Below are 14,555 nucleotides of genomic sequence, written 5' to 3'. Positions count from 1 at the left end.
CATTTAAGCTTAGTTATTTCATGAGTATATTTACAGTGAGACATAAAGCTAATATATAAGATGGAGAAAGGAAAGAAAATAAAGGAGGGCAGAGCAAAGGATGGCTCAGCAATTTAAAGAAAGAGAAGAAAATCAGAGAATATAAATAAAGAAAATGGGGCAGGAAGAAAAGAAAGATGCCCAATTGTCAGAAAGAAGAAAGCTTACCAAAACTAAGAATTTTTCAACTATCTCCCATAAACCCAGAATTAGGCTTAATTCTGAGGTGAATCCAAAAAAGGGGAAGAGTCAGCCCCTCCCCTAAAGAGGCTCACAATATTGTTAAAAGATCAGACTAGCATATCAGAGCACAATTAGAGAATATATAAAACAGTCTTTTGCACAAAACTGAGAAGCACAAATTACAGTTGCTTGAGGAGCTTAGAGAAAGGAGTTGATGGCCTGGGAATGCCAGGAAAAAGTAATCCCCAGAGACAGCATGACAGGAGATGTGCCTCGCAAGGCAAGTAGAAAGCACACCTGATTTACAATGTCTTCTTAGCTTCGGAATACAGAACACTAAAAAGAATCCAAGTATAAGATGTTTATCCTTAGAAACCTGGTTTCAAAGGTCATATAATCACAAGTACTAACAGTTTTCATTCATCTTTGGGAGAAATATTTCTGCAAAACATTTTTATAACTAAACAAGTAATGACAACATCTACCTGAAAAAAAGTAAATATGCTGACTTTAACAAAAATGCTTTAAAGATCTATTCAAAATATAAACATATTATTCAAAATGTTTTCTACAGGGGCACAACAGTCCTTTAACTGAAGTGATTTTATTTGAACTCTTCTGGTCAGAAATCATTTCTGGAAGCAAAAACCTTCTAAAAAGCATTCATATGCAAACTCTAGCCATCCTTAGGTTAAAATAATAAATAAATTTGGTTGGTTTTTTTTAGTTTAAATATGTATTTTGAGAGAGAGAGCATGTGCACGCACATGGGCACACCAACAGGGGAGGAGCAGAGAAAGAGGGAGAGAGAGAATCCCAAGCAGTCTCCATTCCACCAGTGCAGAGTCCAACGTGGGGTTCAATCTCACAAACCACAAGATCAAGACCTGAGCCAAAACCAAGGGTTGGACACTTAACCAACTGAGCCACCAGGTACCCCAATAACTGTGTATTTCAAAAAGCATATGGCAGAACATTTTTAAGCATAAACACAAGAAGGAAAATGAACAGGTGGAGTATAGAGGATTTCCAGGGTGGTGAAACTATTCTTTAGGATATTATAATGGTGGATACCTGTCATTACACCTATGTAAAAACCCATATATTGTATGCACAACACCAAGAGTGAACCCTAACGTAAACTATGGACTTTTGATGATAATGCTGCATCAGTGTAAAATACTGTGCACAGTGTTAACTGTAACAAATATACCACTCTGATGCAGAATTTTGTTAGTGGGGTAGCCCATGCATGTGGAAAGACAAAAGGTATACAGGAAGTCTCTACGCTTTCTGCTCAATTGTGCTGTGAACCTAAAACTGCTCCAAAACTTCAAGTCTATAAGGGCACCTGGCTGGCTCAGTAGGTAGAGCATGTGACTCTTGATCTCAGAAGGATGAATTCAAGCCCCAGGTTGGACATAGAGCTTACATTTAAAACAAACAAACAAAAAAAGATCAAATCTGTCAAAAAGAAAGAGGGGGAAAAAAATCTGCCACAAATTCCACTATCTCTGAGGAGGGTCAGGGAGGAGACGTTGTTAAACCACTTTGGCAACCTGAAACTACATGATTAAAATGAGATGACAGCAAGAAGTCACACTGGCAAAGCTAAAATTTCAACTACGTAAACAAAAGGAATATATCAAGGTAAGACTTTTTAAAGTTTCCCACAGGTGATTATAAACATACAGTAGAGAACACAGACCTTCTAAATCAGATTAGGGTTATCCAAAAGAACGTTAAGTTAGGCGTTAAGTCAATGGGACACTTGAGTGGCTCAGTCAGTTAAGCGTCAGACTTCGGCTCAGGCCATAATCTCACACGGTTCATGGGTTCGAGCCCCATGGGTTCGAGCCCCGTATCAGGCTCTGTGCTGACAGCTCAGAGCCTGAAGCTTGCTTCGGATTCTGTGTCTCCCCCTCCCTCTGCCCCTCTCCCACTCATACTCTGTTTCTGTCTCAATAATAAATAAACATAAAAAAAATTTTTAAAGAATTAAGTCAAAAAGTTAAGTTTGTAAAACATAGAAGCTATGTATCCGATTCTGCTCCAATCACAAAACAAAAAGCAGCATCTCAAATGCAGGAACGTTCTGAAAGTATAAATTTCACAAATGAACATGAGTTAAGAAGAGCTGCCATTAAAATTACTAGCATTCTGGGGTACCTAGGTAGCTCAGTAGGTTGAGTATCTGACTTCGTTTGGCTCAGGTCATGTTGTGTTCATGGGTTCAAGCCCCGCATTGGGCTCTGTGCTGACAGCTCAGAGCCTGTAGCCTGCTTTGGATTCTGTGTCTCCCTCTCTTTCTCTGCCCCTCCCCTGCTTGCACGCTCTCAAAAAATAAAATAACTTTTTAAAAAGTTAAAAAAATTACTAGCATTTATGCGAATTGTCAAAGAAGTACTTTGAAATACATTTTAGCTCCGAGCACTAGCATTGAAAGTTTGCTAATTGATGGGCCAACTGAACTTCCTTTCACTTCCTGTCCTGAAATTAAACTCCTACCTCAAGCAACATGTATTAAAACATCATGCAGTTCAGTCAAAAGGGGATTTAAGAGAGAAGAGATTATCAATGAAAATCCTTCACCACTACTTGAACACTCTACTCCTGCACTAATGATAAGTCAGTATTGCTTTCTTATATGCTCCCTACAAGGGTCGATTTTAAGTATCTCAAAACTGAACCTGCTAGATATCAATACAACTTCAGAACATATCTCCTCTCACACTGAATGCATCTGGTATCAGATAGTTGTAGAAAAGCTTACTTTTCTGAGAATGTCTTTCAGCTGCAGATGATCGGAAAGCAGTCTGCCCGAATACACCAATCTTTGATCCTTCGTCAACTAAGAAATGGGACAAAGAAAAGATTTCAACTTTTTCTAATTATACAAATTGGAAATTGGGAATAATATGCCTAAATATGAGTAATGTAAAACTCCCATTAGGCACAGGTAAGCAGAAAACTGATATAATTTAAAATATTTTTTCCAAATTTTACTAAAACCTTAAGAGCTCAGCAAATGGTAGTCTACTTCTTGTAGATAAAATAAAATACAGGTAATTACCAATTTCTCTTAAAAGATAAGGAAAAAAGGTAAACTGGAAGTTTGGCTTTCAGCCATAATACAATGCATGTGTGACTATCGTTAAAGCCATTCAAGAGAATAAATGGGAAGGTGGTTGGCCTTCTAGTGGTAACAGCCAACAATGGGGAAACCTTCAAGGCCATCACAAATAGTCTGTATTGTGTTCAGTATCTTTTAATCTAAAAGGGTAATAAGATTTATTTTCTTCTTTAATAACATCATACAGAACAATTTATTTGTTTTAACTCAAGAGCCATTTGGATCTACAGTTTTACATAATAACTATTTTTTGTTATTCCTGCCACTCTCACAAATACCTCTATGTATTTTTCAAAAACACAAGACTAAGGAAAAATTAACTCAAGTGCACGGAGATTCAGCTGTCATCTCTATATGCAACCAAACATAGGAAATAAGTTCTGGTCATCTCTGCCCTATTTTGTACGTATGATAAATCTGCTAAGTGCTCACAATGCTAGTATTAAAGTATTTAAAATCAAAGCATTTATGTACAGTCCTCATAAGACCTCCTGGAAAACAGGTAGGGGTTCCATAAATTATATTAAAACAATGAAATATTAGCCATATTAATAATTGTCAAATATGCCAAATCAAAGCAACAACTATAACAATTTTCAAACAATACATATGTATTCAACATGGTTACTAAAAAGGGTCTTATATTAAAAATAACCATAATAGAACCTGTCATACTGAATAAGATCTGTGGTTCAGGGGTCCCTAGGTATCAAAGATGAAGGGAAAGGTATAACTGTCTTTTCAAGATACTTAGCTGTTAGGCACAATCCAGCTTCTCCTGCAACTATTTTTGGGTGTGCCATTCCTAAAAGGCACAAGTTCAAATTCCTGTATATAAACAACCAAATAGAATACAGAAGGTTTAGTGATATGTATCATATATATATATATACCACAAACCTTGAAACTTCAATCAACACATATAAATACTGAGTGAGGAATAAATAGTAAATTATATAACATAAGTTAAAAGCTAGGAAGATAATACTTGATTTAATGCTTGAACTAAATAAATTCTATAATGCTTTATAAGTTTCCATAATACATTTATTAATTCAGCTGGAAGCTAAAGAAGCCATCATAAGCTATCGTTTTTCCACCAGTCCAAACATTTAAGATATTCTTCTGTCATATTATTCTGCATAAAGGACATCAGTCTTAGGACTTTTTTTACTTCACTATGAAAATTCTCAAACACACACAAGGCAGAGAGAACAAAATGAGCCCCCAGTTACCATCATCAAAACCTCCCAAATATTCAACTCCAAGAACTATCAATATTTTGCTATTCTTGTTTTATCTATCCCCAACTGCCTTTTTGACAGAAGAGTTTCAAAGCAAATATCACACATCATTTCTTTCCACCCGTGAAAACAGTATATATCTGGCACAGATTTTCTGGTGTTTTTTTCCCTTCAAATAACCACAATGTTACCACAATCAACAAAACAAATATTAATTTGCTTGGCTTCAAATAAACTTTTATCTTTTCACAGCAAGGGAATACCAATTTTCAAAAAGGCAGAATACATAAAATAACAAAATTACACAGTATGTCCCCATAAAGTACACAGAAGTGAGTATGGATGCGGATGTAGAGAAATGGGGGCTCTCACACCCTACTCTAGGAATGTTAAATGGAACAGCCTCTGTGAAAAAGTCTGGCAGTTCCTCAGAGAATTAAACAAAGAGCTACTCGATGATTCCGGATATACCTATTCCATTCCTAGGTATATACCAAAGAGAAATGAAAACATATTTCCACACAAAAACTTACATAAGGATGTCCATAACAACATTAGTCGTAATAGCCAAAAAGTGGAAACCGTCATTGTCATATGAATGAACAAAACACAATATATACATATAATATTAGTTAGCTACTAAAAGTAACGAAGAACTGATAGATGCTATATAATGTGGGTGAACCTTACAAACATTATGCTAAGTGAAAGGAGCCAGATTAAGAAAAGCCCACATATACTATGATTCCATTTATTTGAAATGTCTAGGATAGGCAAACAGAGTAGATCAGCAGTTATAAGAAATGGGGGAACAGAGAACGGAGACTGGCTACAAGAAGGTGTAAGTTTTATTTTTTGAGGTTATGGAAATGTTCTGGAATTAGACAGCAGTAACACTGCACAACTTGGTGAATTACTAAAAACCAGAGTTATACATGTTAAAGAGCAATTTTTATATTATGTGAATTATATCCCAATAAAAAAACTGCTGCTTGAAATTAAATATTCAAATGCCTTCAAATAATCAGAAATTTTAAAAAGAGAAAGGAATTCTTTAATTTTACTGGAATTGAAAACAGAAAAAAAGGAATTTTCATGTGCCTAACTTAGGTGAGAAGATCTGAAAATTTTTCTGTTACTAAAAAATTTGCTTCTCCACTTTAAATATTAATGAATTAATTTAAATATTTGGAAAACCAATGGTTGGACATAACAACACAATAACCAACTGACTGAACTTTCAACTAGCCATTCTGGATTACAGACTACAGTATCAGGAAAAATAGAGATTTTGAGATCTCAACTCAAATTCAATTTCACTTATAAACTGATACAATTTTATTCCTCCAGATCTGCTAATAACAGTACCTATTACCTTGATTAAAAATCCATTTCTGGAGCGCCTGGGTGGCTCAGTCGGTTGAGCATATGACTTCGGCTCAGGTTGTGATCTCATGATTTGTGGGTTTGAGCCCTGCATCGGGCTCTGTGCTGACAGCTCAGAGCCTGGAGCCTGTTTCCAATTCTTTGTGCCCCTCTCTCTCTGCCCCTCCCCTGCTCATGATCTGTCTCTTTCTGTCTCTCAAAAATAAATAAATGTTTTTTAAAAAAAGCCATTTCTGTATTATTTAAGATAAGTGACACTAGCTGCTATATACAAACCCCATAATCTCAGTAGCTTAACACAATAAAAGTTCATTTTTCTCTCAATTAAAAATACTATTATATGGTACCCTTTCAATATAAAAATCCATAAGACTCAGGACTGGTAAATCTAAAACAAAGTACTAATTAAATTGTCAATTAAAGTCTACTGTTAAGATACTGACTATACAGATACATATAAATATACTTGACCATTTATGTTAACACTACCACTATTCTTCCCTTTGTTCACACCCTACCTCCAATAGTCAGCAAATCCTATCAGATATGCTGTTTTCACTCTAATAGTCAGCAAATCCTATCAGATATGCTGTTTTCACTGCCTCCACTGTTCAATACCAGACGAAGCTGAGGGATATATGTATGGTAGAGCAGAGGCAGCTGAATTGCTAAGTTGGAAACATCTTGATGGTACTCTGAGGAGCCCCAAAACAGAACTATGCCACTCCAAATAAATACCTGCTTAACTAGTTAGCCCAAAAAACTCTGCCACCCACTTTACAGATATTACTAAAAAATATGGTAAGGAAAGTTCACCTACTAGTATAATATGTAAAAATAAATCGTAAACTAAGGAGTTTTTTTTCCTTTCTTAAAGGTTTATATATGCCATCGAAAGTATCTGACTTTTTAATGTTCGATCAGATATCAAAGAGAGATCGAATTCTATGTATCCATGGGGCAAGTGGGTGGCTCAGTTGGTTAAGTGTCCAACGTTGGCTCAGGTCATGATCTTGCGGTTTGCAGATTTGAGCCCCACGTCAGGCTCCCATGCTGACAGATTAGAGCCTGGAGCCTGCTTCAGATTCTGTGTTCCCCTCTCTTTCTGCTCCTTCTCCATTCACGTTCTGTCTCTCTCTCTCAAAACTAAACATTAAAAAAATTTTTTTTATTTCTATGTATCCCTAATACATCCCTAATCCCTATAATAGTCACAAGAGTCTGACAGATGAGTTTACAAGGCCAATAACAGTTTCATATTTCCAGGAAATCACCTAGTTGGTATCAAAAAACTAAACTTTTTATATGAAGAAATCGGTCTCTCAATATGTGTGGCTTAAAAAAATCACGTTCTTAGTATATCTGACATCCACATAATCAAATAGCTTAGTAAAAAATCTTCAACTTATACATTAGTTCAAAGAACTATATCCCAAGTCCCTTGAAAGTGGTAATTATTAGTATTTCAGTACTTAACATATGGTTCAGTCATAAGTGCCAAATAGCTCTAAAGAGGAGGTTACCAGAGGTGGGACCTTCGTATTTGTGGAAAATTAATTCTTTGAATTTGTACTGCAACGTATCTTCCTCCCACTGCCACTGAATTCACCCATTTTAAAGCTCCAGAGAATTCAGAAACACTATAAACTGGAAGCATGGTTCACCCAAACTGCCTCCACCCCTTATCTCCTTGCAACAACAGTGTACAAAACCAGCATTCAGGAACTTAAAAACTAATTTCTTCTAGAACTCCAAAGGGACATTCCCTGCTGAGCTGTTTCCACTAACAGGCTACTTGCAAATTAGGTATCCATACCACAGAGAATGCCACAATACACGACAGCTATGGTTCACACCGATGAGCACGGATGTGAAAAGATAAAGCAAAGCAAAGTGCTTTGATGTCTTTTAAGATATCAAGTTTCCCTATCTTCCCTAAAATTTATCAAAATGAACAGAGAATCACACACTAACATGACATGCATTAGAACCGTATCAAGGCTGTGTTATTATCCATTCGTGGATAGCCTTTAAATAACAAACCATCTAAACGCGTACACGCCTTTTTATAGTTGACTTACTTTACAATTTGCACGTATATAACTAAGATGGCCAGATCCCTAAATGCCTTTCTTCATCTAATTACATATAACCATCACCTACAATGTAAATTATAACACTTAAGTGCTGAGGCTTGAAAGTCAGATCACCTGGGTTCAAATTCTAGTTCTACGGAATTCTATGACCTTGGGGGAAAAAATCACCAAGCCTCAGTTTCCTTATGTATAAGATAGATCTAATAATAAAACTTACATCATAAGGTGTCTATGAAGAATAAATGTGATAAAACATATAAAGTGCTTAGTAGAATGCCTACTACACATGGCAACCACTTGGTAAATGGAAGTTTAAAATTTCAGCACCAAATATGATAGTTAAATAAAAGCATTTGAGACCATCAAATCACTGTCTGTTATATAAAGGAGGAAAACTTAAACTAAAAGCTCTAGAAAAATCCTATTTTATAAAGACTGAGGCATGAGGGGCATCTGGGTGGCCCAGTCAGTCAAGCATCTGACTCTTGGTTTCAGCTCATGTCATGATCTCATGGTTCATGAGATCGAGCCCCCGCTTTGGGCTCTGCACTGACAGTGCAGATTTTTGATAAATTTTAGGGAAGATATGGGACCCTCTCACTCTTTCTCTGCCCCTCTCCTGCTTATGCACTCTCTCTCAAAATAAATAAATATTAAAAAAAAAAAAAGAGGGGCACTGGGTGGCTCAGTCAGTTGAGCATTGACTCTTGATTTTGGCTCAGGTCATGCTCTCATGGTTCATGGGTTTGAGCCCAACACCAGGCTCTGTGATGACAGCTTTGGAGCCTGCTTCAGATTCTCTCTCTCCCTCTCTCTCCACCCCTCCCCTGTTCATGCTATCTCAAAATAAATTAATTTTTAAAAACTACTTAAAAAAAAAACACTGATGCATGACTAAACAAAACATACTACTGTTATTTTCCCAAAAAATACATTAGTAAAAGGCTACTCCAAAGGAGTTAAATAAAACAAACTTTAGTCAGCACTCATTCAAAACTTTTAACTTTTCATCAATCTTCATATTCAATTTATTATCTTTTGTTCAAAGTATTTTAAAAATATGAACTATACTGCTAGGTGACATGAAACCCTCTTAAACACATGCACTAAGAATTTAAAGACAAGTCTTATAAAACAAAAATTATTTATGTGTGTGGATTGAAGCCCCTTTAAGTCAACATTCTGAGATGGTTAAGTAAGTTTTAAAAGTGACCTGCCTGAGTAAGGTAACAGGGAATTACAAAACTGAGACAGACAGAAACCTCAAATTATATAAGCTATTTCCACTACTAATGAAAGTAAGACTTCCATCGGAACTATAGGCAGTTTGGTTACGGAATGTCATATTCTCATAAGAGAACTTATACAACTGGTTCGGTTCCTATTTCTTTAATTCTAACAGAATCCCAGAGCAGAGGAACAATTTGAAAAAGCACAACAAGGGGCGCCTGGGTGGCTCAGTCGGTTAAGAGTCTGACTTCAGCTCAGGTCATGATCTCACTGCTGTGACTTCGAGCCCCACATTGGGCTCTGTGCTGACGGCTCAGAGCCTGTAGCCTGCTTTGGATTCTGTGTCTCCCTGTCTCTCTGTCCCTCACCCACTTGTGCTCTGTCTCTCTCACTCTCTCAGAAATAAATAAATGTTAAAAACTTAAAGACAAAGCACAACAAACCTCCTCATCTGAACAGGAGAGTTGGAAGACCTAAGTAATGAAACTGACTGCTTTAGTTTAACAGTATAAAAAAAAGCACCAAGATAAAGGAAATCTACATGTTCAATAGGCATTTGACCTCAAGACTGAAACATGGAGAGCCATGGTGCCCAAGCCCCAGAAAGCTTTGCCTTCAAAACTGAAATCAGGGTGAGTCAGGTCCATCTTAGTTACTGTTTTGTATGTGAGAAATGAGTAAGAAAGAGATCATGAAAAAGATGCTTAATAAGACTTAGCGATTCTTACTTTTTAAGTTTTCTCAAGGATAGTCCATTCTCTGAATAACATTAAGTTCAACCATTTTGATTATTTCTAAATATCTCTAGAAAATAAGTCTAAACTAAAGCAAAGTCTGAAACTACTCAAGTGGCCTTGACAGGCATCTTCACACCCCACATGGCAATTACCTAAATTACAGAATAATTATTTCACACTACCAGCCAATTTCAGGATCTGATAATCTAAAGTCCTAAAGTAAACAGAAACGTCGTATGACTCACAATCATCTCTACACACTATCAACACGAACTGATGATACTCTCCAGTTCCTAAGCCAGGTCCTAGACCAATTATCAATACCATTCAAAGTTAAAACTCCAAAAGCCTTCAATTCCACATTTGAGGTTTATAGTGATGACACTATAAAAGTTTTGCATAAACATAGCAACTGCCTTACTTCCTAACTGGAAAACACCTTCCCCTTTGTGGCCCATTATGAATCTGTAATCTTCATACATAGAACTATATTACATTTAGAATCATCAGTGCAACATTACCTCTGAAATAACGGTTTAAAAAAAAAAAAAAGCAGGTATCATCTTGTCTGCTTAAAACTGTTATCAACTCTTTGGGGCACCTGGATAGATGCCTCAGTCAGTTAAGAGGCCTTCAGCTCAGGTCATGATCTTGAGGTTTTGTGGGTTCGAGCCCTGCACTGGGCTCCATGCTGACAGCTTAAAGCCTGCTTCAGATTCTGTGTCTCCCTTTCTCTCTGTCCTTCCCCCACTCACACTCTGCTTCTCTGTCCCTCAAAAAAGGAATCAAAGTGTTAAAAAAAAATGTTTTAAAAGGCTGTTACCAACTCTACAAAAAATGTCCTTGTGAACCTTTTCTTAAAACAGCTACACATTCTCTTGACTACACTTCCGAGCTGACCATTCCCTCCCTACGCTCCTACAGCATTCAGTACCTCCTCTTCTGTAACACTGGCCACATAATATCACAGCTTTTTACTTACATTACATATCTGTATCCCCCACTAGACTTGAACTTAACAGCAAAGGAACCATCACCACCTTCATGCTTAGCATGTAGACATCCAAATGCCAGGTCAATAAAATCCTAATTAAATAAATAAATGAAGCCCAAGAGAGTATGCTTTGGTGGGAAGGAGTGTATTTCCTCTGAGCTTACTGAAGGACAGAAAACTGGTTTTAAAATATCCATGTGGAGATTATCTGTGATTAACTCAAGTCAATATCTGACCATAAATCTTAAGACTGAACACACTGTTGCAGTTTGGCCAGAATTCTGTTAACAGCAATAGACATGTGACCTATCCTTTTAGAGACCCTAAAAGGACAAATTCAAATCTCCATTCTTCTCACTCTAGCAGCTCCTATTTCGTTTCCTAGAAGCCGGTGCCACAGGGACCAAGGCCCTCCACCCACTCTTGGCTCATCGAACCCATCAGAGCCATCACCTTTCTTACTTCTCACCTGGGAACACCTGCTTCTACAAGACACTGGAATCCTACTCAGCTTCCAAGTCACCCACCATCACCAGACAGATGTACAAAAAAATCAGGCATAAGAAATAATCTCTTTTAAACACCAAATACCACTTGAGACACCTACACACAGAGTCAGTGTTAAGCAGTCACTGTGGGTGGTCATAAGAACCCAAGTTTCCCTCATAATATATTAATAATAATATTGTCTCCATTACAAAATGTTCTCTGTTCTAAATAACCATATCACAATTACTAACTTTTAGTCTCCAATCTTATGTTGAGGACTACCTATGGGATATCATTAAACAGTTGGTCTGTTCAACACCTATGAGGCTTCAAATCAGTCCTCACTGTGATCAGTATGTTAGAACGTAAGCCCGTCAAATCTAATAACCACAGGAAGTTTTCAGTGGTGTACTAAGACAACAAACACATGGTCCTCACCCCCAGGTCCACCCACTCTCATTAACCCAGAAATAAACTTCAGTTTTTACATTCTCTTAAGAGATGAGTTTCTGGAAGAGGAGAAACATCAGGTTTGCCACAGGTAATTAATTGGCTGCATGTCATTTTGTACAGCCTCTGGAAATGGGTGCACAAGCAGCAAGTGGTTGGGGGGCGGGGTGTAGGCAAGTTTGCAACTCATCTGTCCTCCAGCAGCCAAATGATCCATGTGGGCCCTGGAGATTAGAACTAGGAGGGCAGAACTCTTGCCAAAGGCTGGCTTCTCCTGGGGGCAGGTAAGGCGGATGGGTTTCACACTCTTAGATACTTTTTGAAAAAGGAAAAGTTTTGAAAAGTGATACCTCTTGGTCTATCACAGTGCAAACCAAGCCCCTTCTGGTTTGATCATACAATATAAAGATCTCACATAATCACAAACTTCAGCATATATGCCTAAGTAGGAATGGTATTCACACTATGTTATGAACAACACTATGCAAGTCCATGACTTTCAATTCAGACTATTCCAAAGAGCTATTTTCCACTTTTGAAAATGTTTAAAATGAATCATGGGCAATAGAAAATCTTCTGTAACACCGACAATTTTAAAACAAATTGTCACCCCAAATTGTCAGATCATTTAAAACAAAAGATCTGAATAAATGAGAGTTCCAACTAGCTTGTTCCAAGTACTTAGATACTTCAGGGTTTTTATTTCCCCTACTAAAAATATTTGTATCAGAAGTACTGACAAACAGATAATGCCAACTGAGCTGTTTTTCTAAGCCTCCTGTTTTTGCAGTAACTGCCCTATTTCTGTAGTTCTAGAAGTCTAAACGCCTAACAAAGCACTAAAAGCTTTTATATGGGTTGCAGTGTTTATCTTTTCTTTTTTTTAGGGTCCATCTGTCACTCCTATATTCGGCCAATGACTTCTGTCCAATGAAAATGGTCCTTTTTTTATGCCTGTCAATTATTATGTCCTTTGATATCTTTGTACCCAGTACTCTTGCTAATTAACTGAACCTCAGGAGGAAGATATTAATGATGGTTGGGAAACACTCAAGGGACACACAAACACTTCGGAACTCAAAATACTTTGTAGTCTAGCAAGAGACCTACTTGATTCAAGAGGGGAGGGAATTAACAGAGAGACGGGAGTGCGTGGCACGAAAAGGTGCTGGCCAGAGCAGCTGCGCCCAGCTTTTAGACACTTACTGGTTTGCTAGGGTACACGTTAGACAGATGCGATTTTAGTTTCCCCACGGTCCAGTTCAAGAAGCAGCTAATTGTCTGATCACTGTATTTCTGATTCGGTGCTTTAATGATGAGGGTCACAGGACTCTCCATCCCACTTTGGTCCATGGTGCCCCCAAAGTTGAAGAGAGTCAAGAAGAGCAGTACTTAAGCCCAAATAGCCGAGGTTGTAACTGCCGGCTCGACTGGTACCGGGAGGGCGGCAAGTAGCTTCTTAAAATTCCGTGTCCAAGTCAGTCACAAGTGCATCGGGCGATACAAAGGCCATTGCCGGTACCAAGGATGATGGACAGTGGCGGCGGCGGCGGGATCTGGGGGCCCGGCCGTGGGTGCAGCTTCCCCCGCCAGATGCGGGCTCCGCCGGGCTCCGGACTGCGAAGGGAGGCGAGGAGTAAGAGAAATTGATGATAACGGAGAGAGCCACCGCCCCGCCCCCGCCGCGACCCCCAAGCTGAAACGCAACAAGGCCCCCTACGCGACGGCCCTGCCACGCGGGCCGGAGAAGGGGCTGAGCCGCTCAGGGCGACCGGCCGGGCAGGGGTACCTGAAAGAAGGCCGCAGGACCCGCCACCGTCGCCCTCCGCGCCCAGGCAGGGCCGCCGGCAGCACAGTCCTGCCGGGCGTCCTCCGCAGCGGCCGCTCCCTTCCTGCTGCTCGGCGGCGGCCACGGCACGGCCCCGGTCTCGCGAGGCGGCGCAGTGGCCGCTGGAGAAGTTGGCCAAAGGGCGCGGCCCGCTCTCCGCCTGCCCCCTCCGGCAGGACACAGCAGCGCGGTAGCGCAGGGCCGGGCGCGGCCGAGCGGCTGCAGGTGGCAGGAGGGCGGGGACTAGAAGCCGCGGCGCCCGGCGCGAGCGCGCCGGTTTTGTTGTTGTTATGAGGAAAATCTAGGTCCCCTTTAAGCCGGAAGACGTAGGACGGAAGTGCGTCACGCGCGGCCCGCCCCAACGCGCGGCCCTCCCGGTCTAGCAGTCTCAGCCGCCCGCGCCCCTACCGCCCTGGGTACTGAAGGCCGAGTTCGGGTTGCCCCGAAGCCGCTGGGCGGTGTTGGAGCCCACCTGGCGTGACCACTCGCTGGGTCCCGTCGCCCAGCGCACTCACGCCTCAGCACTAGCTGAGCTGGCGCTAGCACATCCTGTTTTCACCACACCCTGAAGATTTGAGAAGCGTTCTTCCATCCTAAGAGTTGTCTGCGAAAGTTAGTGCCCTTCCAGATGGTGAATCAAACTTCTGCTCAGATTTTCTTTTGTCTGCTGTCTGAAAAGCACGGTACCAGGAGCTGTGGCGGAGGAGAGACCATTAGGAATATTGATTAGAAGCACTGCAATAGGA

At 39.7% G+C, this 14,555-nt stretch overlaps 1 protein-coding gene across 2 annotated transcripts in view; it reads right to left on the bottom strand.

Moving 5' to 3' along the window:
* HERPUD2 (HERPUD family member 2) overlaps positions 1-14,114 on the bottom strand; it is a 26,368-nt gene extending 12,254 nt beyond the window's left edge. Inside the window, exons 1-3 of one of the 2 annotated variants that reach the window (XM_029925152.1) lie at positions 13,771-14,114; positions 13,188-13,598; positions 2,996-3,073 (exon numbers count right to left, since the gene is read on the bottom strand). In XM_029925152.1, the coding sequence (XP_029781012.1) occupies positions 2,996-3,073; positions 13,188-13,334 (225 nt within the window). In that variant the 5' untranslated portion in view covers positions 13,335-13,598; positions 13,771-14,114. The remainder of the gene's footprint in view (positions 1-2,995; positions 3,074-13,187; positions 13,599-13,770) is intronic. The other variant, XM_029925161.1, reaches the window with a different exon arrangement.
* Positions 14,115-14,555: the final 441 nt, after the last annotated feature.

Source organism: Suricata suricatta, chromosome 2, assembly GCF_006229205.1.
Source record: "Suricata suricatta isolate VVHF042 chromosome 2, meerkat_22Aug2017_6uvM2_HiC, whole genome shotgun sequence".
Lineage (NCBI taxonomy): Eukaryota > Metazoa > Chordata > Mammalia > Carnivora > Herpestidae > Suricata > Suricata suricatta.
This window is presented reverse-complemented; position numbering and strand designations above follow the sequence as displayed.